At 39.9% G+C, this 27225-nt stretch overlaps 2 protein-coding genes across 7 annotated transcripts in view; both read left to right on the forward strand.

Moving 5' to 3' along the window:
* LOC125886559 (multidrug and toxin extrusion protein 1-like) overlaps positions 1-5542 on the forward strand; it is a 46678-nt gene extending 41136 nt beyond the window's left edge. For 4 of the 6 annotated variants that reach the window (XM_049572859.1, XM_049572861.1, XM_049572860.1 and 1 more), the window contains 6 exons: positions 1167-1242; positions 1989-2058; positions 2153-2285; positions 2372-2466; positions 2581-2644; positions 2786-5542. In XM_049572859.1, coding sequence (XP_049428816.1) covers positions 1167-1242; positions 1989-2058; positions 2153-2285; positions 2372-2466; positions 2581-2644; positions 2786-2985 — 638 coding nt within the window. In that variant the 3' untranslated portion in view covers positions 2986-5542. The remainder of the gene's footprint in view (positions 1-1166; positions 1243-1988; positions 2059-2152; positions 2286-2371; positions 2467-2580; positions 2645-2785) is intronic. The other 2 variants (XM_049572863.1, XM_049572864.1) reach the window with 1 other exon arrangement.
* A 3155-nt stretch (positions 5543-8697) lies between these two features.
* On the forward strand, positions 8698-27225 carry LOC125886557 (multidrug and toxin extrusion protein 1-like). The gene is made up of 16 exons (XM_049572855.1): positions 8698-8935; positions 9647-9748; positions 10649-10717; positions 11109-11257; positions 16503-16545; positions 16700-16744; positions 16829-16926; positions 18544-18641; positions 20208-20389; positions 20539-20647; positions 21346-21421; positions 23189-23258; positions 23352-23484; positions 23600-23694; positions 23794-23857; positions 23938-27225. Exons 1-16 carry the CDS (start codon positions 8759-8761, stop codon positions 24147-24149), a joined length of 1722 nt encoding a protein of 573 aa, XP_049428812.1. The 5' UTR covers positions 8698-8758; the 3' UTR covers positions 24150-27225.

The raw sequence follows: 27225 nt of genomic DNA on the forward strand, positions 1-27225 counted from the left end.
AAAACCAGTGCATTCCCTACATGTAACCTGCATTACAACCACAGAAAGTCATTAAAGTAATGAGAACAGGTGCAAATGGTGGTAGTGGTAGTAAAAGTAGTAGTAGTTGTACATTAACTTCTATATTGTATTGAGAGTATACACGGATCATCCAAAACCACTGACGCAGTGAATATCATTGATCATCTCTACAATTAAATTAAAATTAAATGCAGTGTTCTGCCAGGAAACCTTGGGTCCTGGCATTCGTGTGAATGCCACTTGATGCGCTTCACTCACCCAAAGACCGTTGCAGACCAAGTACCCCTCTCATAGCAGCAGCACTCCATGATGGCAGTGGCCCCCCAGCAGGACAGTGCACCGTGTAAAACCGAGAAAATTTTTTAGGAATGATCTGAGGAACATTACAGAGCTCAAGGCATCAACTTGTCCTCAAAATTCCCCAGATCCCAATCTGATCAAGCATTTGTTGGGCATGCCGGTACCCCTGAGGTACCCTCAATCCACAGTGGGTCTTCCTTGCATTAGACATGGCTCTGACCTGTCGAGGCATGGACACACGACCTCTGGGAGTGTCCTGTGGTGTCTGGCACCAGGGTGTTGATTGTGGATTGTTTGAGTCCTGTGGATTGTGAGGTAGGGTACCAGCACATCCACGGATGATCAATCATATTGGGATGTGGGTAATTTGGAGGCCAGGATGACACCTTCAGCTATCTGTAATGCTCTTTGTTTGTTACGCAACTCCTTAGCAGTTTTTGCAGTCTGGCATGGTGCATTCTCCTGTTGAGGGGGCCAGTGCCATCGAGGAGTGCTGTTGCCATGGGGAGGTGTACTTTGTCCGCAGCAGTGTTTGGGAGGGTGGAACCTGTCAAGACCAAAGGTCTCCCAGCACAACATTGCATTGTAACAAGATGATCAATGTTATTCACCTGATCTGTCAGTGGCTTTAATGTTATGGCTGATCAGTGTAAGTCATACATTTGACCAAGTGCCAGACCAACTCAAGATAAAGACTCCAAACACTGTGAACATAGAAATACAGTACCTGAACAACACAGGCTCTTTTGTTCACTATTTCTCTTTTGACATTTTTGTTCTCACAATCCTACATTGCTCAACATTATAAACAACACATGCTGTTTTTTGTCTTTGCTCCAATACAGTCATCGTTGCCTGTTTTGTTGGAACCAGTCTCAGCATCAGCAGATATGTCATTGGATACATTTTCACATCAGAGCAGTAAGTGTGGCTCAATAAACTCCACTTTATAACAGTGTATTTGGTGGAACTTAAGTTGCAGTCCACGTGGCATAGCAGGCTTGGTATCATAATGCCATCTAGACTGATAAACTAAGTTCTTAATCTTGCATCATCATGCTTACCCACAAATGCTATGATTGTGTAATGAGCCTTAGTTATGTTCAACAAGTCTTGCAGTTTGTTATTGGTGATGCTGAAAATACTAAAGAAAGCTGCTCAACCCATCTCCACAGAGTCTACCTAATACTGTTTCATTTGTATGATGATTTTTCACATGCACACACTCTCACACAGACCAAGATTGCTTTGTTTGTTTGCTGATTGAACACACCTTTTGAACTGGCCTGAGCTGTGGTCTATTTGTTTGTGTATTGCTTTACTGTCTTGTGGCCTCTAGTTTGACAGAGCTATTTTCCTTCTATTTTATGATTATCTGTCAAATGTGACTAACTGGCACCTCACTTTCATTCAAAAACATCAAATCTTGCCTTAATTTATTTCCCAGTCAAGACATTCTGGTAAGAATACTTCACCTTGTTAATATGGACTTGGAAGTAATAGAATTTGAAACATGCGAAATTAAAATGTGATTAATCATAATTAACTTTAGAAATGTGGCAATTAATCGCAATTGAAAAAATAACCCCTTGTCTTTTACTATATTCAGACATGATTGTCTGTAAATATTTTTGTATCTAACAAGAGTCTGTATTTGCTCCTTTTAGAGACATTATTCAGAGAGTTGCTGATGTCATGCTGATATTCGGTTTTATGCATATTTGTGATGCCACTGCGGTGAGAAACAATATATAATTAACTTTTTCATGCATGTCTTTCATAAGTCATTTTAGACATACTGACACATACAAATGTGATTTGATATGGACAGGGTGCGGCTGCAGGTGTTCTCAGAGGAACAGGGAAACAACTGATTGGTGCTCTGTGTAACTTGGTGGGGTTCTATTTCATTGGCTTCCCCACTGGTGTGTCCCTGATGTTTGCAGCAAACATGGGGATTGTAGGTAAGATGACACTACCATGCATTACTTGCTATTAGTTAACTAACATTCAGAAAAGTCATCAAAACTTGTCCCCTTTTTTTGTATAGGACTATGGACAGGACTTGCGATTGGTGTGTCACTGCAGGCGCTTGTTTTTGTCACATTTTTGTGCAAACTTGATTGGGAAAAGGCTGCTGAGGAGGTGGGTAGCCACATCATATTCAGTCACAGTGCTTCTCTGTATTTTTTTTTACCTTGTCTTATGTATTTGAAGTTAAAACGCACTGTCAGAACTGTTCTTAATGTCTCTGATCAGGCTCTTGTGAGAGCAGGAGTGAAGATCACAAAGGAAAAGGAGATGGTTGAGCTGGAAGACACAGGTGAGTAAAGGCACTGTCCTCACTTCCTACTCTTACTGTAATACATGAAATATTCCTGCTTTTGTGGCCTTTTTAGTCTTGTGTAACAGTTTCAATATTAAAACAAAACATTCTTTCTCAAACTCTGCCTCAAATATCTAGACTTGAAACAGGAGGGTGATGCAAACCTGGAGGTGCATGATTCAGGCCACAGTCGACTACAGTTCACTACCACTACAGTGGGACATCTTCTGTCAGTAAAGCAGCTTGTTTTACGGCGTGGCCTGACATTGCTAATCATGATTGTCATCCTCACAGTTGGAATTGTAACCAGCAGTTTGCTGGTGAAACAGTTCAAATGATTCTCTCTAAAAGAACTCTCAGGAATATTTTTTATTGTCAACATTGAGTGTCAAAAGGCTACTTATCAGGTAGATTCCACTGAAAACTCTTAAGTCTGCAGTCTCCACTTTCTCCTATAGTGCAAATGATGGATAGCCAAAGTGAATGATGAGTCAAAGAGCCAAAGAGACACATACATTTTTGGCATATTTATTTATTCAGGTATATTCACCATGAAATGACATGAAAAGTATAGTAATAGCAGCTGATGGCAGTTAGTGGCTAACTCAAAGAAGAACAGCAGCTGCAAATGTCCACCAGATTGGGAAAACAATGAGGTTCGGGAGCTTGTTACCTTTCAAGCAGAGGACAAGATCAGCTGGTATATAACAAGGATGGTAAATGAGTGTTATTGCCATGTTGTTCCATTGTTATTGTGTAGAAAGCGCTGCCGACATGTATGTTATATGTCACACTAGAGGGTGATGCAGTCGTGTTACATGTCACGTCTGTTATGCTTCTTTTGATTCTGCAATGCCAGCATGCTGTCTAAAATCACACAGTTGAGCAACATGATGCCGTCGCTGTTTGGTTCTGTGTAAAAAGGGACTTTTTAGTGGCCTTATAGTGCCATCTCTGTATAAAAAGGGCTATAGATATCACCTCAGGCATTTCTCGCTCACCCATGGATTTTCTTTTACTTCTGTTTAGACTTACTACCCTTGCCGGTAAGCTTTAATGTAAAAAGATGGTTTAAAAAAATAACGTGTTATGAATGTTGGCCACAGATGTTTACATTTTAGGATGATTATTATATAGTTATGCCTTCATGCTGCCGAGAGCCATGGCCCGAGCCGTTATGTTTTGAGGTTGTCTGTCTGTGCCATTCTTGTATACATGGAGCCTTACGAAAATGTTTTGAAATTTGGCACCAACATCCAATTGGGCTAAGGGATGAACTGATTAGAATTTGGTATTCAAAGTCACTGTGTCCTCATAAAACACATTTAAGGCCTAACTCAAGAATTCATTCATTAATTATGACTTTCACATAAACATCTAAAAGGATAAAATGATGAAATGATAACTTTTATATCAAACGGTCAAAGGGCAACTCTACAGCGAGTGCACAATATTTTTCAAAAACACTTTTTTGGCCATTATTGAACACCGTAACTCAGGAACAGAAGTACAGACATTTGGTCAGATACTGAATTGGTGACACTAATCCTGGGTGTCCACCTTGAAACTGTCCTGATTGCAGAGATCATCTGTGCTACCAGATTGAAGATGTGTGTGAAGCATCCACGTCTTCATTTTTAGCTTCTTTGCAGTATCATCCATATTTGAAGCATTGTCTGCTGTCATGGTTACATATGAGTCTGGACAGACAGGAATGAAAACTGCAACTTAACTACAACCGCAAGATGCTAATTAAAGTTTTGAGATAGTAGAGATTCACCTTGTAGTTCAAACCAAAATATGTGTTCCTTAGGGGCCAATCCTTGTACTCATGTAATATGAGAGTGTAATGTGTTCTGAACTTTTGAATTTGAAAGAAAAAGTATATTTTGGACTATTATCTTTTTACATTGCACATAATTGCTGTACTGTGGAATTTTGAACCCCCAAACACCCCCGAATAAATATTTTTGCACATCCTGCACAAAACTGTAGTTTTCTCATTCTGAAACAGCAATATTTTACATATCTGTCATGTTACAGTATTGTAGACACTATGTCTTTTTTATATTTTCATTGTACTTTTTCTCTTCTATACTTACGTTCTTGACTGTTGCAGTACTTTGTCTTTCCTTTTTATTTCCTCTTAATGTGCTTTTTGTATGTTTATTGTATGCACCAAACACCAAGGCAAATTTCCTGTAGGTAAAACCTACTTGGTTATAAACATTGTACTGATTATGATGACCCTCAAATGAACTAGAATAAGTTTTTGGTCCCAAAGAAAAGGGACTGAAAGTCAGTGCTTATCATGATTCTGTCACTGAAAACTAAAACCTAAATTAGAAATCTTGGTGCAGTCATGGATTCAAATTTAGTCGGACTCAGTCTTGATGCCTTATGAAAAAGCACTTTTGAATTAAAATGTGTATTAAAACACATGAAAAAGTATTCAATGACAACTTGTTGGTGTTCCAAAAAATGACAAAAAATAATGTACTATTGAGTAATCAATTGATAATTGATTCTGCAGTGGCTAATTTGTGGTTATACTGGGCAGCTTTTAGGTGTTTGTTTATTAAGAGCTCCAATGTGTAGGATTTAGGGGCATCTACTGGCAGAAATGGAATATGATAAATATATTTTCTGTAGTGTACACATATAAGCTGAAAATAGGAATCATTATGTATTCATTACCTTAAAATGAGCCGTTTATATCTACATAGGGAGCAGGTACTCCTCCACAAGTCCATGTTGCACCTCCATGTTTCTACAGCAGCCCAGAACGGACAAACCAAAAACTGTCTCTAAATACGACCATTCACATTTTCATGTTTTCGTGTTGGCCACCATAGTTCTCCCACACACTTGGCACACAGGAGAAGTTTCAGTTGGTTGCTGCTGTTGCCATTAAAAATCTAGTGTGTAGATCTTTCCTTCAAGATCTACACACTAGATCTTTCAGGAATAAATCAAATAGACTATTAAAAAGCTACTCTTAATACTCAAAGAGCTTCATACTCAAGAAATTAAGTACACCCCTTATGACTGAACACCACTAAGCCATAATCCCACCTTGTTGAAATGATAGCATAGCGCCATGGATCTTCGGTTGGCGCCAGATAACCGGCCTCGGTGAGTGAGCACAGCCGTTCATGACAGGGCTCGGGTGCGGCCAGATGATGGTTGCCCCTCTCTTATCTTGCACCGCATATTTGTGGAGAACCTGATGTTAAATCACGTGCAGACAGCCTGATTTTGGGCCAGGGTTTCATGTGTAGCAGAGCAGCTCCCTTGCTACGATCTTTTGAAAGCCAGTCCTTGCATTGCTGCACTCTGTGAGTGGGATACAGCGCTCGTTTCTTCAAAGCTCTACCCTCTTGTCCAAATATGGTCACCTCTGGCCCCAAAAACCAAGATGGTGATGGCTGAAATGTAAACTCTACGTTTCAAAAAAGAAGTCCACAAACCAATGGGTGATGTCACCATAGCTATGTCCATTATTACGTACAGTCTATGGTCTACCTCTAGTCTTTCTAGGATTTTGAACACAGAAATACAATACAGACGTACAATAAAAAAAAGTACAGACAACTCTTGATAGAAAAAGAATCAGGCATGTGAAGCAGATACACAAATGAGAGAAATTAAAGATGAACAGACTTAGTACAATTAAACATAGAAACAGTGTCAGTGAGACTACAGTAACTGAGTATGAGCAAAACAGTCTAGCTAGGACAATTATGAACATCTCTGACAAAATATTTGAAGCTAAATAGAGAAGTGTTTCATAAACAAGGCTCAGAGTAGCCAGGTTTATTGGGGAAAGGTTTGATGTGTTCCTTAAAGCCACTGAAGTACCAAAGTTAGCACAACATTAAATGCAGATCTCATCACTTCACATTAAGAAAGCAGATGTAAAGACAACACTGCAACATTTATGGCCCAAAGAATAGCACACAATGAACAAAATGCAAAGGATGTAATGTGCTGACAAAACCACTGCCATAAACAAAGCCAAAAGTTTGACGGCATGTAGCCCACCAGACGTCAGGTCACACTTAAAGATAAACAGATAAACCTCTCACTTTGTTTCCATGCCTTCCTTGTATGTCATCCCCGTGTCTCAGCGTCAGGTTCAGTGCTAGTGTTTGGGTTTTTTTTATTTCTCTGCGTCATGACTGTTGAAAATTAACCTGCATGAGTAAAATGCAAGGGACAGATTCTGAAGAGTGATTACCTAAGAAGGACCTAAACAGGTTACTTATTCTAATTTGCATTTTCTAACATCGTAAAGTACGTGTGTTGGATTATGCTCCCCAGTCTGTACAGGTGACTCAGTGGTCTCCATATGTTGGAAATGCCATTTGAATAGCCTATGCTCAGATCTGTGTTTTACTTCCAGTGACAGTAATTTTGTATGTATATTTCATCTTCTTGAGTTTTCTTTACATGACATTTAAAGTGACAACAAATAGAGAGAATGATTGTCACAGTTATAGCCAGGACTTATTTAATTAAAGGGCTCATGACACATTACTCAAGCAGCCTGAGGCAAATCTTTTGTGCCTTTAGATGCTCATGTTTTCACAGTAATACTGTGCATTTACATAAAAACAATTAAAGTTATATGAAAGAAATATTTAAGCCTGATTATTTTCTGCAAATACAGCTACCTTAACTGATAATTTTCACCAGCTTTATAGAACACCTCCTGGTTGTTTTACAAACATTAACACATACCATTGATTTTTAATACAAGGGCTAAGATCTATTTATGTGAAGCACAAACTAAAGCTATGGCACACACATACAGGCATATACATATCATATTACTGTATGTCATTAGATATTGGACTCTAATGATGGGCAATCTGTTCAAACCATGAATGTGAACTGAAGGGCGGAGGAGGTGAATTTCCATTTCCGACTTCCGTTTATATATACTAAGTAAATATGCTGAACCATTGCGATGGATTCAGAGTTTGCAGTGACGCCAATTATGTTCCGCCTCATTAGTTCACTGCATGGACCTTTAACCTGGCAACAACTGCAGCCGGCTCAAACGTGATTGGTCAATATCACGCGGACTACAAACAGCCTACAACCGGAAACCAGGGCTCTTCCGCTCTTCTTCTGGAGGCAAGATCTCTGGGGTTTGCCTACAGACTCTACATTCACTGAATGTAGAGTCTGTATATACAGACTAAATAATCTAAACATGACAGTGTGCTGCTCCAGCAGCATAAGCAGTCACTCTCTTAGCTCTAGCTGCATTTAGAGTTGAAACCTATAGTACAGGGACGGGCTAAACTATTTTTCGCCTTAAGACTGAAGCATTTATTTAGATAATTCCTTTAGCAAAATGTACTTATACTGTAGTAAAACTATGTAACTTTGAAAGAACAAACAACACATCCTTTCCCTAACAAATGAAAAAGCAATAAATGCGCTTTTCCTCAGTTCAACTCAATTCAAATTCAACTTTTGATAGAACATTGTCGTGTAATGGACATTACTGAGTCAGTTTGCTGACTTAATGACTCTTATATAATTTAGCATTTACTGTTATCTTGCAATTGACACGTGTGGCAACAGTGCTCCTGCAAGTTACACTGGATTATTATTAGTGATACATTCATGTTTAAGGGGCGAGAGGAGCCTCAGAGTGCCTCCATTTTTTTATACAATGGTCAGTCTTTCATTTATTCAGCCACTTTTAAATTAGTCATGAAACTTATTACTTACAAGTTAAAAATTGCAAACTAAATCAAATTTTGACTCCAGACTTATTGAGGACCCCTCTCCCACTGTGGAAGGGTAATCAGTGCCACTTTTCCCACACCCCTGCTGGGTAGTTTAAGCTAAAATAAAGGTAAATGAGATGCCAGACCCCCCAGAGGATCCCCACGGACTAAGTCCTCAAAGTCTAGAAACGCCCCTGGTCTATGCAAATACAGTGACGCACACACACTGATCCGTTGGCGTAGACTCTTGAAGTGCGTAACCCATCCTCCGACTGGTTATCACACATATATTTAACCCACCACGTTTGATACTGTCTGTCACTGCTGAAAGGAGAGCGGTCTGTCAGCTGAGAACACCTCAGTCATGGACGGCTCCACTAAAACACCAGTTAAAAACTGTGAGGGACTGAGGGAAGATTTAAAAGCAGGTGAATCGGCTTCACCTGGATGCTGGGGTTCTGGCATGAAAAACATGTGTGGCTTCATCCCGCCGGACTACCGACATGAGCTCATACAGCTGTTCAGACTGGCGGGACCGGTGGTAAGGCTCACTTTAGTCTAGAGTTTGTTTGAACTGAAACAATGATGTCAACTGATTTTTGAATGCAGACTTTTTACTTAAATGTTTTTTGAATGTGTTCGGTTTGTTATGTTTATGAAGCACAATCTTATTAAGGCAAGGCACTACAGGTGAATGCTTTATTTGCATATTTAAACATTAAAACTTGTAAGGGACTGTTCTTTAAGCTACTCATCAGAGGAGTCTATTTTTCCTTGTGCCATAAATTACCATATTTCTTTTACCATAAATTAGTTATTTGATTTTAACATTTACCCTTTGATGTTTGAAAGTTAAAACTTGAAGACGAAATCCTGGAGTTGAAAAAGCCTTTTTTTCCAATTGTGTGGTGCTTGATTTTGATGAAATATCCCCATCAATTCAATTTCTGTTTTTACAGTTTCTAGCTATGATACACTGTGCAATTTTGATGTTCAAAAAAACCCCCAATGTTAAAAAAAAATCCTGACCAAAATACAAAATACAGACACTTAAATTTGTAATCCTTTCCCTAAGCCGAAATAAAAAACACATCTCACCAGTAACATATTTGTTATATTTTATATAGTTATATTTAAGGCTAATGATATCTATTAGGTCATTTTCTATGATGCCTCATGTTTTTATTTGTTTTATTTATTTATTTGTATAAACAAGAAAATGAAGACGTTTGTGTTTGTTTTTATTCTCCAGATCATTTCCCAGTTGATGGTCTTCCTGATCAGTTTCATCAGCACTGTGTTCTGTGGTCACCTGGGGAAAACTGAACTTGCAGCAGTAGCGTTATCAATTGCGGTGAGAAAACCTTGTTGAGTCTTATCTGTGTTTGGAATGGAGTAGAGCCGTGCAGAGATCTTTAGAGGGGCAGGTGCTAAAAGTTAAAAAGGGGCATAAACGGAACAATAAAACAAACAAATTAAAATATCATAAACGAACATATTTTACAGCCTAACCTGCTGAATTTTAGCAACCCATATTCAAACACAATGTAACATGGAATCCTGTCATTGTCACCCACCCGCTGATAAAGAAACCGAGAATTATGACAAATATGATGAGATTATGAAGGTGTTATAATGAAATTTTAGCTCACTTTCCTTTAAGTTTCTCAAAAACTGTACAGTAAAACAATATGAACCTCTGTATGGTCGTAGTCAGTGTCATCCTAAACAGGAATCTATTAGAAATGCTGGATAACCTATAAAAGAAAGGTTTTCATGAAAGGTCAAATATGAATATTTGATTATATTTTAACTTTGGAGCTCCCTTTTTAGAAAGAAAACAACAGTACAATTGAATAACTTTAAATTTTAATTAGATTTCTTATAACATGCAAATTAGTGTTTTACTTGGTTTATCAAATGTGAGAAATTATTGCCGAAATACAGGTCTTTCTTCGTCCTTTTGGCCACTCATAGCACCCATACCTTAATCAAAAATAAACGTATTATTAATTGTTAATTGTTAAAAGTTCTTTTTGACAAAGACCGCGGGCAGGCCATTACAAAAAAAAAATCATAAAATATGCCTCGACAGAAGGGCACTTTGGACATTAAGGAGCAAAGGGGCAGGTACTCAAGCCCCCTTAATCTCCCCCTCTGCACATGCCTGGTTTGGACTGGCTTTGAAATCATCTATCTTTAAATATACAGTTTATGTTTTTCCCTGAATTATATTCATTTTTTCTTTTTGCAGGTGGTTAATGTCACTGGTGTCTCCATTGGTACTGGTCTGTCATTAACTTGTGATACCTTAATATCTCAGGTAGTGTACTCTCCAGATGTTGCTTTTGAACTATTAATCACTGTTTTACTGTTCGTACACTTAACTTACCAAGACACAAGTTGTCCTTTCACTTTGATTTATATTTAGTTTTATTCATAAAGCCCCATATCACACATTACAATTTGCCTCAGAGGGCTTTGCAACGTATGACATCCTTTTGCCCTTGGACCCTCACAGCGGACTAGGAAAAAACCCTTTAATGGGGGTAAAAAAAAATGAATAGAGACCCTGGGGTCCTTTTGAAAACAACTCAACAATGAGCTTTTGTATCATGTTAGTTTTCTTTGACCAGTCATACCCTTGGTTATTGGTGTGATTTGGTGTTTTCTAACTCTGCTTATTTGAGTGTCCATCTACCCGTTTCGTGCAGACCTATGGGAGCGGTAACTTGAAGCGTGTGGGTGTGATTCTCCAGAGGGGGATTCTGATTCTGTTGCTGGCCTGTTTCCCCTGCTGGGCTGTCCTCATCAACACTGAAGTTCTCCTACTTGCTGTCAAACAGAGCCCAGAAGTCGCCAGGTTAGTCAGTAATAATCCCAACTGGAACTACTGCCTCGTGGTTATGTGCCTTCATGCACCTGTCAACTGCAGGTACAGTTTACATTCATGTCTGTGAAAATATGGATGCTTCACACACATCTTCCCCCCGGCACCACAGAAGATCTATACAGTCAGCACAGTTTCAAGGTGGGTACCCAAGATTAGTGTCACCAATTCAGTATCTGACTAAATATTTCCCCTTCCTTTCATGATATATGATGTTGAGTAATGGCCAGAAAAAGTGTTTTATGCAGAACATTGTAAGTCACAGTGAAGTTGACCTTTGACTTTTTGGATATAAAATGTCATCACTGCATCATTTTAATCTATTAGACATTTTTTGTGAATTTTTGTCATAATTAGCATGCATCAATTCTTGGGTTTTGGCCAAAAACATGTTTTGTAAGGTCAAAGTAGCCTTGACCTATGACCATTGACCGGCAAAATCTAATCAGTTCATCGCGTAGTGATAGTGGCTGTTGGTGCCAATATTGAAGCAATTCTCTTCTTGAGATATCATATTCACAAGAATAAGACAGCTTAGGTCACAGTGACAGTGAGTTATGACCACCAATTCGAATCAGTTCCTTGTTGAGTCCAAGTAGAGGTTTGTGCTCAGTGACAGTTTTGTGCCAAAAGGCTTCACCGAAGGTGCGCCAAAAGCTCGCCAGCTGAAACCAGGTCTACTGTCAGCGCAGGGGGAGCATAGCCGGTGTAAGCCAAAGTTTGGCTGACCGGCGGACAGTGTGCACACGTCACCAAAACCTCACAGGCAGGTTTCCAGAATGTCAGGCACATTAACAATGCAATAAATACCCCAAAAAACACTATTCAATGCAACTATCTGCAATCAGCACATAAATGTATCTGTATATCGACTGTCCCGTCACATCTGATGTCAGATCAAAGGGGATTGGCACCGTTTGGCACGCTTGGCACGCTTGGCACGCGTAATGGAAACCCAACCTGATTTGATTAACACAGCTGCAAACTAATGAGTTCACACCCCTCTCAGCCAACCACAAACAGCCACAGCATCAGATAGGGAGTATATATTCAGCATCTGTCATCTTAGAAAAGTCAAAAGAAAAGAAACAGAGTGAGACTGCGAGAGAGAAAGAGAGTGCGTGCGCACGAGAGAAACGCAACATTGATTTACAATTGTGGTGACCTCCTCCCAGGCTACCTTTGCATCATCAGCCCATGGAGGTCTGCTCGCAGTTCCGTATATTCGGACACTGCGAGCTTGGACCTCCCGGACCAAAACATCAGTTTCCTCCTGGGAGAAGTTTGGCCGTCTGACGCTGCTGCTCTCTTCTGCCATGGCGAATTGAGTAAACTCTCATTACACCTTCGCGTGGCGCATTTAAGGGCGAGGAGAGGGGCTCATTTGATTGGTGTGATGTGTGCAAAACCCACTCTATGCCTTCTCTCCTCCCTCTTTCCGACTTGCACAGGTAGGAGGGACGGAGGTGGGACAGACGAGTAGCTGCGCCAGGCGCACGGTGTGCCAAACTTGCAAAATCCGCCTGGCCACACCCAGTTGGCGAAGCGCAGGTGCGCTGCGCCCCCGCCTCGCCCAGTCTGCGAAACTAAAGCCCATTGCGTTCATGCGAATAAGATAGATGCAAGGTCACAGTGACCTTTAACCTCTGACCAGAAAAATCAATTTTGAGTCCAAGTGAATGTGTGTAGCAACTTTAAAGAAATTTCCTCAAGTTGTCCTTGAGATATCACATTCATGAGAATAAGACAGACAAGGTCATAGTGACTTTGACCAACGACCACCAAAATCTAATCAGTTCATTTTTGAGTTCAAATTGACATTTGTGCCAAATTTGAAAAAATCCCTCAAGGCATTCTTGAGATATAGGGGAATGTACAGATGGGCCGACAGCCTGAAAACATGATGCCTCTGGCCACAGCTATTGGCAGCGCACAGGCAAATAACAACATTACCTTCAGCATCCTTCCCTTTAGCAATACTACCGTACATGTTTTCTCATCTAGACTGACAAGCTGTTTACATTAACAAGTGTAGAATAGGACTGTCAGTTATTAATACACAGTAGAATATGCTTAACTTGGATGAGCATTGCTAAAGAAGCCCAGAATTCATGTTTAACAGTTTTTACCTGACATTAGGCCCTGTAGTGGGTATCATGCTGTGCTGTCTACATAATGTGGGCACAGACATTTCCAGTCGCCACTCTGTCAGCTTTGCTAAATTGGGGTAAATTTATACTCTTATGTATAGTTTACAAGTGTTGATGGGACTTTCTTTGGCTGGCACTGAAGGAGTTTGCCGTGTAGCTGTGAGTCACTTCTCAGGATTAGGAAATCAACTCAACAACCTGTTAACTCTCTTACTGCCAACTTCTGCTAGCTAATCAGAGGGGTGTACCACGAAGTGAGATAAGTGTTTAAGCAAGGTATTTTGAGTCTAAAGGCAGAGTTTTCCATCCTACAAAGGTTGCTCTCTTTTTGACCTGGCTAGATCTCCACATTAACTTGTGCTGCAGACCTAACATGGTTTGGACCTGTTTATGTTAAGTTTTGGCTTGAAATCAGATAAAGAGCACCTTTATTGCCCCTTTGAGTAACATCACATGTAGTCAATAGTCAATGCACTTCTTAAATGCACTTTATCCAACTTGCTGAGCTGAAACATTACATAAATGCCACCCATCGAAGCTCTGCAATTACACTAGGGCTTACTGTAGCCTATGTATCGTGTCACATTTTTTAACACAGTAACCTACAGTATAACAGTGACGCAAATGCAAAATCACAGTTAGCATACGCTAATAGTTAACTCTATTATTTATCAGGATGACCTTGACTTGCAAATGAAATGCAGAATAACTCCTTCAAATGACTCCCTTTCATTATCCTTCATTATGGGACAATGTCATTATATGTAAATGCGGTTCTTGAGGAAAAAGTTTAAATCTGCTGCATCAAATTCATAGTTTAAGAGCCGTACAATGTGCAGTTGTCAAAAATAAACAGAGTTCAGTCATTTTCTGCCAGCATTCCTCTCTCTCCTTAACTGATGCAACATTACTGTTTTTTACTGTAATACTTTTTAAAATATTCTTTAAAGGCGAAAGTAGGTGGCAAGCTTACGATCAAAGAGTCAAATGACGCACTGTACACCTCATTTTGTAGGAACACGCACAAAGCCTGAGGAAGAAATCCTGGGTTACCAGAATAAGTTGATAACCACCTTTGTGGTACCTGTTATCTCTGACAGAGGTTTCAGGGTTTGTCTAGCCAGTTAAAGCAAAGAGAGACTGTTCCTGTTGAAGTTGCTTCATGGTACGCACTCAGGTCAAGATTTTCAAATGTAAACATCAGTAAACATCAGGGAAAAGATGGAGAAGATGGGCACTAGCTGAACTAGCATCCTGCTAGCCATTGTACAGGTGCTGGATAATAAACTGGGAAACCACTGTCGACTTCACCGATGACATCAATAAATTCACAGAGTCTGTGGTGGGTTTAAATTGTAAAACCACAGAAGAAACTGAACCCAAAGCTACAGTTAAATCATTCCACAATCAGACACCATAGATTAACAGAACCATCTGGGATGTTGTAAACACACATATGACAGCCGGTTTGGAAACTTGGACAATTATAAAGCAGCAGTCTGTAATGTAAGAACAGGCAAAAAGTGACTTAATTACGGTACACAAGTTGAAACAGGTGACAGGAGCTTCATTTCACTGGAGCTGTACCTTGTATGATTTCTTGTGACAAATTAATGATGGCTTGATCTGCTGAGCTCTCTGACAGGCAACACTATTCTTTAGTCCTTATCTGGCATATCTTTAAAGGTATACTATGCAGTCACTGTGCATAAAAAATATTGCCAACTAAAGTGACATTCAACCCCAGATTCAGTCTTGTTAACTACATTTGTGTTTTTCGGCGCTAGCTTCCTCTTGGATGCATGCAGCTCACTGTCTGGCACCTGGTTGCTACCTTTTCACAAAGTCCTGACCTCACCTGCTGGCTGTGCCAAGGAACATTCCAAACACAGCAAAATATGAGGGAAATAAGAAATTTTAAGCAGAGGGCAGAGTCTCTGTAGATACACACTTCTAGTGGGTCATAAATGATGACTGAGAGGAATTACTTCTCCATACATTTTTTCCCCCTAAAGCAACATACAACTTTATTGACACTGATAGATATGTGACCTTATCTCGACTGACAATCTGTCAACATCAAACCTGTATTAGCTCACTTTTTGGCCACTTGGGGGTAGCAAACAGCAGCTGTAAACACAACAGTGTCACTTATATAGTCATGGAAAATGTTAACAAATGGTTGCTCATATACGCATCCAGGAGATATGGAGCAACAATAACATGCATTTAGTTGTATTTCTGACCGCCTGATGAACTTAAAGGTATAATGTACAGGATTGTTAGTTACTCTTTGTAAAAACTTTTGCCCATGGAAATGAAAGTAAAAGCCAACATCACATTCACTGTTGTTTGGCGTTTTGCCTCACTATATTTGCATTTTTATGCCTCTGTCCTGGCGATAGCTGTGGCTGGAGGTATTATGATGTTAGGCTGTCCATCTGTGCCATTCTCATGAACTTGATACCTCAAAAATTCCTTAAGGAAATGTTTCAACTCAAGAATTCATTGTGTAATTATGACAAAATTTCACACAAATGTCTAATTCGATAAAATATTGCAGGGATGACATTGTATATTCAAAAGGACATCATAATGTTCTGCAAAAATACTTTCTGGATAATACTCCACAACATATCTCAGAAACAGAAAGAGAGACATTTGGTCAGGTACTGAATTGGGGTTACTAATCTTGGGTGTCCACCTTGAAACTGTAGTGATTGTGATCTTCTGTGCTGCCAGGGGGAAGATGTGTGTGAAGCATCCATGTCTTCACAGACATGGAAGTAAACTGTATGCTGAGGCATACAACCCTGACGTGTTAATTTTAGTTTCGACATACTTCACTATGTACACTAACTGTCTCTAACTGTTACTAATGAGATAGATGAGCAGTTTACAATTATTGGTTTAGTCATCTAATACGTCTTTAGTTAGAATCATGATTTAGGTCCAGACCCAACATTGTCACATGGGGATGAATCCTAATGACTCATAGACTCACACTATAAATCCAATATATATTTACAGTCCTATGTTTTAATTATTTGTTGTCTCTCTGCATGTAGTCTCTCCCAGCTGTATGTAATGATCTTCATGCCTGCTCTCCCGGTGAGTGTGGTGCATTCTAAACCCCTGTGTGTTAAGATAATGATATTATACATACAGAGGTTTTCAAGTTTTGCTTTATCAGTACTCACAAGACTATATTTGCCAAGAGTATGCCAAACTGACACTGATCAAATTTTCTATTTCCTTTTTTTAGGCTGCTTTTATGTACCAGCTGCAAGGGAGGTATCTTCAAAATCAGGTACAGCAATGACATTCACTAATGTTAAAGTTTATGGCCATAGTTATTCAAATAAATACTGACTCCAGATACTGTGGTTTTCAGGGAATTATATGGCCTCAGGTTATAACTGGAGGGATTGCAAATATCCTCAACGCAGTCATCAACTACGTTTTCCTCTTCTGTCTGGACATGGGTGTTGCGTGAGTATTTTATCATTACTTTGTAGTAGAGCTTACCAATTATTCGTTTATTGTGACACTTAATTATGTTATTAAGACAGTTAAACTCTTTAAATAATTTCTGTGTCCGGGATTTTTTGGGTGGGCCTAAAAGCCTGCTCAATGACGCACTTGAGCCATCCTTAACGTAACCTCTCTACTACCATATAAATGCTACATTACTACTGACATTAGAGTGCAAAGTATCAGTGTCATTTCTTTAGCCCACTTTGTGATAATGTTAGCTGCTGAACGAGAGGTCATAGCCATGCAGTAGCCTGGTTCCAGACCAAAGACCCCGCCCACTCAACTGAGTAGGCTCGCATCTCTGGTCTGGCATACTGCAATGAATTTGTGATTTATCTCGTCCAAACGCTGGACGGACCAATGAACGCCGGGGGCCTAGCGAATAGCCAATCAGCGCCACGCTGATGTCAAGCTGTACGCCGGTGGGTAACTGGTGAGGATAGCAACAATGGCGACCGCTGGGGCGTCGGTGGCTTAGTGGTAGAGCAGGCGCCCCATGTACAAGGCTGTTGCTGCAGGGGCCCAGGTTCGAATCCAGCCTCTGGCCCTTTGCTGCATGTCACTCCCTCTCTCTCTCCCCCTTTCACACTTGTCTGTCCTATCATATAAAGGCTAAAAATGCCCAAAAAATATCTTTAAAAAAAAAAAAGAAACAATGGCAACCGCTACAGATCCTACAGACCACATTAACGATGCTATCGAGATATTTCGCCACAACTCACATTAATGGAGGACCAAATTAAGGAAGCTGCTAAACTGGTTTTAATGGTGATGCAGCTGGGCGTGCACAACGACGGAGACATTTTAAACGGGCAATGCTCGCTTGTTTTCGGCACCCCCGAGGCATGGATAGTAATGACGTCAGATTCTGGGTGAGTTGTTGATCTCTACTGATTGGTTAGGGAAAAATCAAATTCCCTCCCCCTTGGAAATCGCCTTCAATGGAAGCCATGTCAGACTGAAGGTTCTGGGAGCTTCAGTCTGACACTCAGGCTAGCCATGCAGTGGCTCTTGTTCCCTGGTTTGGGGGGTTTATACTGGGAAACCATGTGTGTGCTGCTGACTTGACAGCTAAAGAGAGTCTGTGGCTACACAGCGGCTCATGATTCGGCTCGGAGTCCCATATGTTACTGTGCTACTGGGTTAGCTGCTGCGTAGCTTTGCAGCAGCTCGTTCTTTGGCTCAGTGTGTTTTTTTTTTCCACCACTCTCTCTCACCATAGCCCTCATACAGCCTATAAGCCTATGTCAACTCAACATAAGAGTAACATATGCCTTAAAAATGAAATCAAGCAATTGTCCAGTTCAGCAGTTCTTATTATTTGTCAAATGTAGTATTTATTACTGGATTGTTGTATTGGATGACACTGTACACAGACATCTATTCACCTTGTAACTCAGTGTGTTACTATTCAGTAACATATTTTATATTATTCTGAAAGACCATCTGGACATAAGATGTATATGAAGCTCAGTTTCATAACTATAAACAGCTGTCAACAAAATGTGAATATAATAGTGCTTTCTACACTTTCCTCTTTTCTCTAAATGTAATGTCTTTTTTATCTTGAAGTGGATCTGCTGCAGCCAATGCTATCTCACAGTATTTGCTGGCTGTGTTATTATTTGTTTACATCTGCTGGAGGGGACTGCATAAGGCTACATGGACAGGTCAGTTGTTTTCTCATAGCTTTTGAGATATTTCACCACAAAATAAAATGTAAGCTGAAATGTAAGCTTTTCTTCTTATGATGTTACAGGTGTAATTCTCTTACACCTGTGCCTTGCTACCTGTATGAGCAGTGCGTGACAGCTGCCTTTCTGAACTGCTGCAGTTTGCACACATACAATGTGTGCACAGACAGCATTGCTGCTGCAGAGCTGCCTGCTGCTGTAACGACTGTGTTTTCACAATTAAAACGCCGGCGCTCAACTAAATCATGGAGCCCTATTAGCCACTGCATTGTTAACAACACGTCATGACCAGTGGTGTAGTGGGGGGTATATGCAGGTATATGGGGTATACCCACCTCTATTTCTGGCCATTTACAGTGTACCCACCTATTAGCCAAAAAGCCATTGGAGTATACAGCAGAGTATACCCACCTCCTCCTGTGTAACCTACCCATCTAACTTGAAGTACAACCACCTGATCAATTACCACCACACCACTAGTCATGACAGTATTTTACAATAAAAAGCCTAATATTAACAAATGAAGGGATTCTGTCGACAGACATGTTGTCAGAGGGCTTATTTTGAAATGGAACTGTACAGGTTGAGTTAAAATAAATTTTTGTATGTTTTCAGATCTGGGACAATTGAAATTGTACTGAAAGGTGATATAAAGTCAATACAGTTCAAGGGGGATCTTCCCCTGGCACTTTTTTAATAAACAAGCTCTATTTTGCTGGAACCTTATTTACATTAAAAGTACTATGTTATTATCATTGTGAATTAAATAATGGTTGGGGCAGGGGGCCACCTGGCACTCTATTGTGGGCCAGATTTGGACAGTTGAGAATCACTGCTCTAGATGTTCTGCAGGCCACATGTGAGCAGCAATGCTAAGGCGGGTAGTGTGGCTGCTCTAACCTGCTCATTCTGGCACAGAAAATAAATATACAAGAGGTTCTGTGACGCACACATGCTGCTCAGGCAGGGAGTGTGGGCCGGCTGTTATTCTATCTAGTAATTTCATCCTCTTTCATCATTCAAGTCCCTGGCCTTACACAATTTCTTAATTGGTTGTCTATTGTGGACATACCAGTTATGAATGTTTGACAAGATTAGTTACACTCTGTTAACTTTGTAATGTAGTGCAGGGGAGAGGTGACACTTTTGACGCGTCTGGCCCAAGTTAGGATTTACTTTTAAGTTCTATTATTTGTCAGAAGGCTGTTGTATAAGACTAGAAAAAAATTGCAGTAATACAGTTATCCTGGCCTTTTTCTGATTTGAACTAAAAGTTTGCACAATTATTTATGTGTGTGAAATGAAAGATTGAGAGGGCCCTTTCAACCTGGGCTCTGCATGACTTTAACCTGTAGTATTTAAAGAATTACAAACATTAGACTCATGTGGATCTTTTTCAAGCATAAATCTCAAAGTGGCATATGTCTATCCATGTCTGTATTGAGATTTTAGCATAACCAACTGCTCACAGGTATTACCTCTAATGTGAAACTGTAAAGGAAAGCCATTCTACAGTTTAATGTACATACCTCTGACCCACAGGTTGGTCACTGGACTGCCTGCAGGAGTGGGGACCCTTCATTCGGCTTGCCATCCCTAGTATGCTCATGCTTTGTCTGGAGTGGTGGATGTTTGAAATAGGAGGATTCCTGGCTGGAGTGATTAGTGAGGCTGAGCTGGGAGCTCACTCCGTGGTTTATGAGTTGACGGTTATAGCTTACATGGTAATATATGTTTTTCTCACCATTAATTATGTTATATTAACCGCTAACCATCTGCCTGTGTGTTGGCTATTGCTTCAGTGAAATTATAATTTAGAAAGTCTAGCATTTATACACTTTTGGTAATTACTTGTATATATGTTTTCCCACAGAGTCCAATGGGATTTGCTGTTGCTGCCAGTGTACGGGTTGGGAATGCTCTTGGTGCAGGAAACATAGAGCAGGCCAAGCTGTCTTGCAAAGTCCCCATTATTTGTACATGTAAGACCCAGTTTATACTGAACATGTTTCCTGAAATGCCATTCACTTGAGCTTAGGGGATAGTAGTTTATTGGCCATTTGTATCAAGGGCATATTTGTGTCTCCACACAAAAAAACAACAATGCAGTTAACATGTATGATGTATATGAAAACACTGTAATTTGAAAACAGAAAATACATAATAATACTTTAAAATAGCATGCCAGTCATTGGACTGTTAAAAAAATGAACTGGTGATATTTTTCTCAAAGCCAAGCAATTTGGCCTGAATGTTCATTTTAAAGACTATGATTGGCATGTAATCAAAGCATGGCCTGAGCAAGGAATTAAATTGAACTTTTGATCCATTACCAGAGATATGAGAGATTTCTTGTAATATTTCAGACTCAATCAGAGAAGAAGTTAATACACAAATGTAATCACACTTAGCACTTAACATAGTTACTTATAAAGTAATCACACTTTATATTTAGAATTCACTACTGAAGCCACAAACTCAATTTGGACGTAAATAAACCAGTATAAACCAGTTTTCAGCTACAAAGCACTTCTCACACTTAAAACGTTCATTTGAAATCAGTTGCTTTCTTGTGTTCACTTCTTCCCCTGGTGATTTCAATATATTAATTCTTCAAAACACACTTTTCTTACAGTGTTCAATTTCTTAACAACTTTTGTGTTTCTTTTCCCCATGGCAGTAATAATTGCATGTTTAGTTGGAGTCAGCTTCAGCGTTGCCAGAGATGTCATTGGATACATCTTCACATCAGAGCAGTGAGTAGAGTCTTTGACACAATATCCTTCTCCGTCTTGTGCTGACACATTATGCAGCCATTTTGTACTTCCTTATTTTCAGTGCATGTGACATTGCAAATTTAGTTTGAATATTACTGTCCAGGTTGTTAAATGTTAACCAAAGTCATCATCCTCATGCTGACTCACAAGCACTGAACTCTTTATTGGTAATGCCACATTAAACACTGCTGGGCGGCAGTAGCTCAGTCCATAGGGACTTGGGTTAGAAACCGGAGGGTCGCCTGTTCAAGTCCCCGTCCGGACCAAAATATGGAGCGTGGACTGCTGGCTGGAAAGGTGCCAGTTCACCTCCTGGGCATTGCCGAGATGCCCTTGAGCAAGGCACTGAACCCCCCAACCGCTTGGGGCGCATGACCAAAGGGCAGTCCCCTCACTCTGATATCTCTCCACTTTGTGCATGTGTAGGTCCTGTTTGTGCATGTGTGTGTCTTTCAGACCTGTGTGTAATTGACATGAAGAGTGAAAACACTGAATTTCCCCTCAGGGGGATTAATAAAGTGAATAAACTTAAAACAGCTATTTATCCCATCTTGCAGAGTCTGCCATAAATTATCTTTTGCCCTGTTTGTTCCATGTCAGTTAGGCTTAAGAAATCAATTTCCAGTTTAAAGTGACATACAACATTCTTTAGCCAAAATGGTGGTAAGGAAAACAAAAAACAAACTTCAGGTTCAATAAAATCAAAAAGAAGGGCCATATGCCAGGAGTGGCTGGGATGTCATGTTATTATGTCATGTCATATTACACATTCCTTTTTCATTATGAGAGGAAAGGTCTTGCTTATATGCAGTTTTTCTTATCTGCTTTTTAGGGTTGGATGGTATTGTGGTATTACTGTATGCCAGGGTATTTAGAAATCTGAACGGTGTCAGTCCAAATGGAGACACTCATCTTTATATTAAAGTCATATGGAGAGGCTATGTATTTAAAGAGAAATTTTGGTTTATTTCAACCTGTCTCCTCTCGTCCTAAATTTGTTTCAAGTGACTAGTGACATAAAAATAATAGTTAGCATGTTAGACGTTAGCCTAGATACAGCTGGGGCGCATAGTAGCGTCAGACCTGTTAAAACGTAAGTGAACGGGCATACTTCAAGTGCAAAGTTAGTCCACTAAACAAGCTTTTTTTCCACAAAGACCGCCTCATATCGTTAGGATAAATGTCAGAGAACATATAGAAAACAACATGTAAACATGTTGTCTTACCTTACCGGTGTAGTGCCATGTTTGTTTATCCCTCTAGCTCTGTTTTCCAAAGCTCGGCCGAAATATCGCGAGAACAAGCAGCGATCTCATACCGTGCCTGAAATCTGCCGTGCCTGAAATCTGCAGCACTTTAGAGGAGTTCCAAGTCTTGTGATATACATCTCGTATCGCAATACAGCCAAAAAATATTGTGGTATTATTTCTAATACATATCGCCCAGCCATAATGTACAGTTGTATCTGTAGAGCTTGCTAAACATAGCAAACTTGTTGGTTGGGGATGTGGGTGTTAGGTAGCATTGCACACAAATACTGACTTATATTGTGTACCCTGGTGAAATTTTAGGAAGGTATGACTTGAACAAATGAAAAACTACATACGCCCAAACCTACTGTTCATTGTATTTATCTGTCAGTTGGAGATGTTTTGATATACACTTATCTCACTAAAGAAGTCATGATTACTCTTGTTGCCAAAACTCCTTTTGTGTCAATCAAGAATCTCTATCTGCATGTTTCAGAGAGATTTTACAGAGGGTTGCTGACGTCATGATCGTGTTCTGCTTCTTGCATGTTGGTGATGCTATTGCGGTGAGAAAGAATGTCATACAAGTCATCAAGATTTCAGACCAAATATTGACATACAGAATTTAATGTGACCAAATCTCTGTTTGATGTCTACAGGGTGTGACTGGAGGTGTTCTCAGAGGAGCAGGAAAACAGTCAGTTGGTGCTCTGTGTAACCTGGTGGGGTTTTATTTCATAGGTGTCCCTATTGGTGTGTCCCTAATGTTCGCAGCAAACATGGGGATTGTAGGTAAGATCATCCATTAATGTACTGTTTTGCAATTAGTGCTGTATGTAGTCTTATCTCTGCCTGTCAAGTAACATTCAGGAAAGCCATTAAAACTCTTCTCTCATCTCTGTAAAAGGACTATGGACAGGACTGACCATTTGTACATTACTGCAGTCGGTTTTCTTTGTCACATTTGTGTATAAACTGAATTGGAAAAAGGCTGCCGAAGAGGTACGTACATACATTCCTTGACCAAAATGTGAATTTTTACTTGTTCTGAGATATTTTTTAAAACCTGCTATTAACAACTGTCTTAATGTCTCTGATCAGGCTCTTCTGAGAGCAGGAGTCCAGGTGAAAGATGAAAAAGAGATGGTTGGGATAGAAAATGCAGGTAAGCTCCAACACCCAAATGGAAACATCCTCATGTAACAGTATTTTGTTGATACTTAAAGTTTTCCCTCAAACCTCCAGGTGCAAATCAGAGCCAGCCCCAGATCAGTGTTACTGCATCCAGTTGTGAGCATGCTGAGGAAGGCCAGAATAAAACCAGTACCACTACAGTAGGAAATGTTCTGTCGATAACACAACTGGTGTTACGGCGTGGCTTCGCATTGCTGTTCATGGTTGCCATCCTTGTCGCTGGAATCTTCATAAGCAACATCCTCACTAGGCTGCTGAAATAAATCATCCCATAATGTTTTCATGTTAACACTGAATCCCGTTTTATTGAAAGGGTTGCTGGCGCTGTTGATCCCACTGAGGATCAGCCCGAGTCTGCAGCATTGTGCTGCTTATAGCCAACAACACTCTCATGAATAACTAGACAGCCACTCTATGGCAGACAGTTTAATTAAACAAGGTAATAAGCATGGATATTTTCTCAAGAGTTAGAGGACCAAAGCACTTCAGTCTGGAGGGCTGTAATCAAAAAAATTCCTGGTCGACTGAAATTCTACCTACTTTCAACCAATCGATTGGTTGATGGGCAAAAAAATATGTGCATGTTATCTCTAGATTAACTAAATTGGTCACAGGGCACTGTCACCAAAGCACTATTTTCTTGTGAGTTTGACAATAACACTTGCCCAGGGAAAGTAAACTCTGTGTTTGGGCAAATGGAATGCCTCGAGTGAAAAATAAATGTGATGTCCACTGTAATATTATCTGTAAAAACTGCACACTGTATTGCTGGGAGCATCCAGCTAGTGTCTCACCGCCAAGCACTGAGCAGGCCTGATGAGAAAAATCTGACATAGTGGACACCATATAAGTTAACTGTGGGTTTGACAATGTATTATACAACATAATGTTACTAATGTTAAATATCTCTGTAACACTGCATGTGAGAGAGACTTACTAATTTTAGCCCAGTAGTTAATGTTAGCATCCTGCCACTCCAACAAGGGCTCCGGTGTGATCCTATCCCTTTTGGAAGCTTTATAATCCAGTCTTTTAGAATTACTGTTTCCAAATGGGAAAAGAAATGCTTCAGTGGAGACACAGCCTTATTAAAGTATCACCAGTGATTTTCTGATCAATGAGAACTTGGTCAGACAAGAGCATATTAACCAAACGACCAGAATCTAACAGCCCTGTTGGACAACAACTTAAAACTAAGCCTACTATGACACATAAAGGGCAAATATTGCTTAATGCAACTTTGCAAGAATTTCTTGAGGCATTCCATATTTGCATCACCATAACAAGCACTAAGAAGGTGCTGTGTAATGTATTTAACAAAGTGGAACATGCCAAGTTAAGTAGCTCAGGTAGAGTTAAAGAAGAAAATGTTTTGATTTTAGGGTAAAAATTTGAGAAGTTTGCACACTGTGCTTTGAGTTCAAGTGTAAATTAAGTGTATACGTACAGATATATATAAGTACAGGTAAATAATAGGGCTGTAATGGTCCACAAAATTCACAGTTCGATACGATACAGTGGTGTCACGGTTTGGTGTGTTTTTGATACAGCAAAAAGTAGAAATGCTAGAGAATTTTCCTTTATTTTCTTATGTTTTATTTTTAATTGTATGTTACTCTAATTCATTTATTTATTTATACTACAATCATAAAGTGTGATCTTTTTTTACTTTGAACAATGATGGAGCTAAGTGCCCCGTTACTACTGACATTAGAGCTGACACTACAGCACATAGCATTTATGTCGTTTCTATCGCTCACTGTGTGTCAGTGGTGAGGTTGCTACATTCCACAAGCTCTCTGAGCTCTCTCAGTCCAAAAAATGCATGAATAAACATTCCTGTTAAATGCTACAATCATATAAACACAAGTTAAACAGCCGTCACTAACGTATCTTTCAGTCTTCAGTCTGCCCGAATCAGCTACCTGGCCAGCCAGCAGTTGCTGCTTACTGCTGTTGGTGTGTGCTTTGAGATAACCTTAGCTGCTGAAGTAAAGGTTATAGCCCATAGCCATGCAGCAGCTCTCCATGGTTCTTATGCTTCAGCTCAAGGGGTCCCATATGTTGCTGTGCTACAGGGTTAGCTGCTAAGGAGAGTCTATAGCTGAGGCTCGGTCTTTGGCTTGGTGTGTTTTTATCCATCTTGCCATCACCCTCATAATTCACAGCAAAACCAAAGCGGCTCCGAACACAAGACCTGTAGGTTATCATAGGATCTTATGTCTGTAGTTAGTAATGGTGTTACTAACCAACTGATAAGTAACCATCCTGCAACAAGCTAGCTTAGTGTGGCTGGTCTCACTGGAGTACAATGTTCTGGTTGTGCGGTTCCTTTATGCGGGGCTGCGGGCTGCCTTGTCAAGCGCAGTAGTTTAAACCAGTGAATCCCAACCGGTCCAGCCATGGGGTCCAGATTTCTCCTTAATCATTGGTTCAAGTTACACAGAGTTTAATATATTCAGTGTCATACTTGAATTTGGCGATGTTGTCAAGCTAGTTTGCTGTCTCTGTTTGCTCTGTTATTAACTGTTATTCACTCACTCACTCTACAACAGGAAACAGCACCTCAAAAAAAAAAATAAAAATTTGTGCCAGTTATTCAAGGTACTTCAAAATTAGGTGTGTTGGGGCGCTGGTGGCTTAGTGGCAGAGCAGGCGCCCCATGTACAGGGCTGTTGCCGCAGCGGCCCAGGTTCGACTCCAGCCTGTGGCCCTTTGCTGCGTGTCAGTCCCTCTCTCTCTTCCCCCTTCATGCTTGTCTGTCCTATACATTAAAGTCTAAAAAGCCCCAAAAAATATCTTTAAAAAAATTAGGTGTGTTTTTTTACAAACTCGACACGTTCACGAGTCACTTACGGTCCATTCAGACTGGACCAGTTGGAAACCACTGGTTTAAGCTGTATATTTTATTTTTAAGTAATAGGAGAGCTCAACATATCATTTGGTTTGTAATACATACCAAACCAAAACAAACGGTTCAATACGAATATGTATATTGTTACACTCCTAGTAAATAATGTACTCTTACATCATCAAAGCATAAGAATTGTGAAAGATTTTTTTTTTTTGTTGAGGTTCCTTTAAGATAGTGTTCATGTATGTATCGTGGTCAGTTGTAGTGGATCGATGTATTTGTTCCTGAATCTGTATGTGATATTTTACACTCATTCTTTTTATGCCTTTGTCAACATCGGTGACAAAATTAAGGAGGAGTTTTTTACTGCCAAACAGAGTAATCAAAGTGAAAATCTGTGATGCCAAATAAGTTATGTAAGCAATACAAAGAGAGGGTTTTCTGTTATGAGTTGTATCCTCATCATTGTCATCTCTCAATATGAA

Source organism: Epinephelus fuscoguttatus, linkage group LG3 (genome assembly GCF_011397635.1).
Source record: "Epinephelus fuscoguttatus linkage group LG3, E.fuscoguttatus.final_Chr_v1".
Taxonomy (NCBI): domain Eukaryota; kingdom Metazoa; phylum Chordata; class Actinopteri; order Perciformes; family Serranidae; genus Epinephelus; species Epinephelus fuscoguttatus.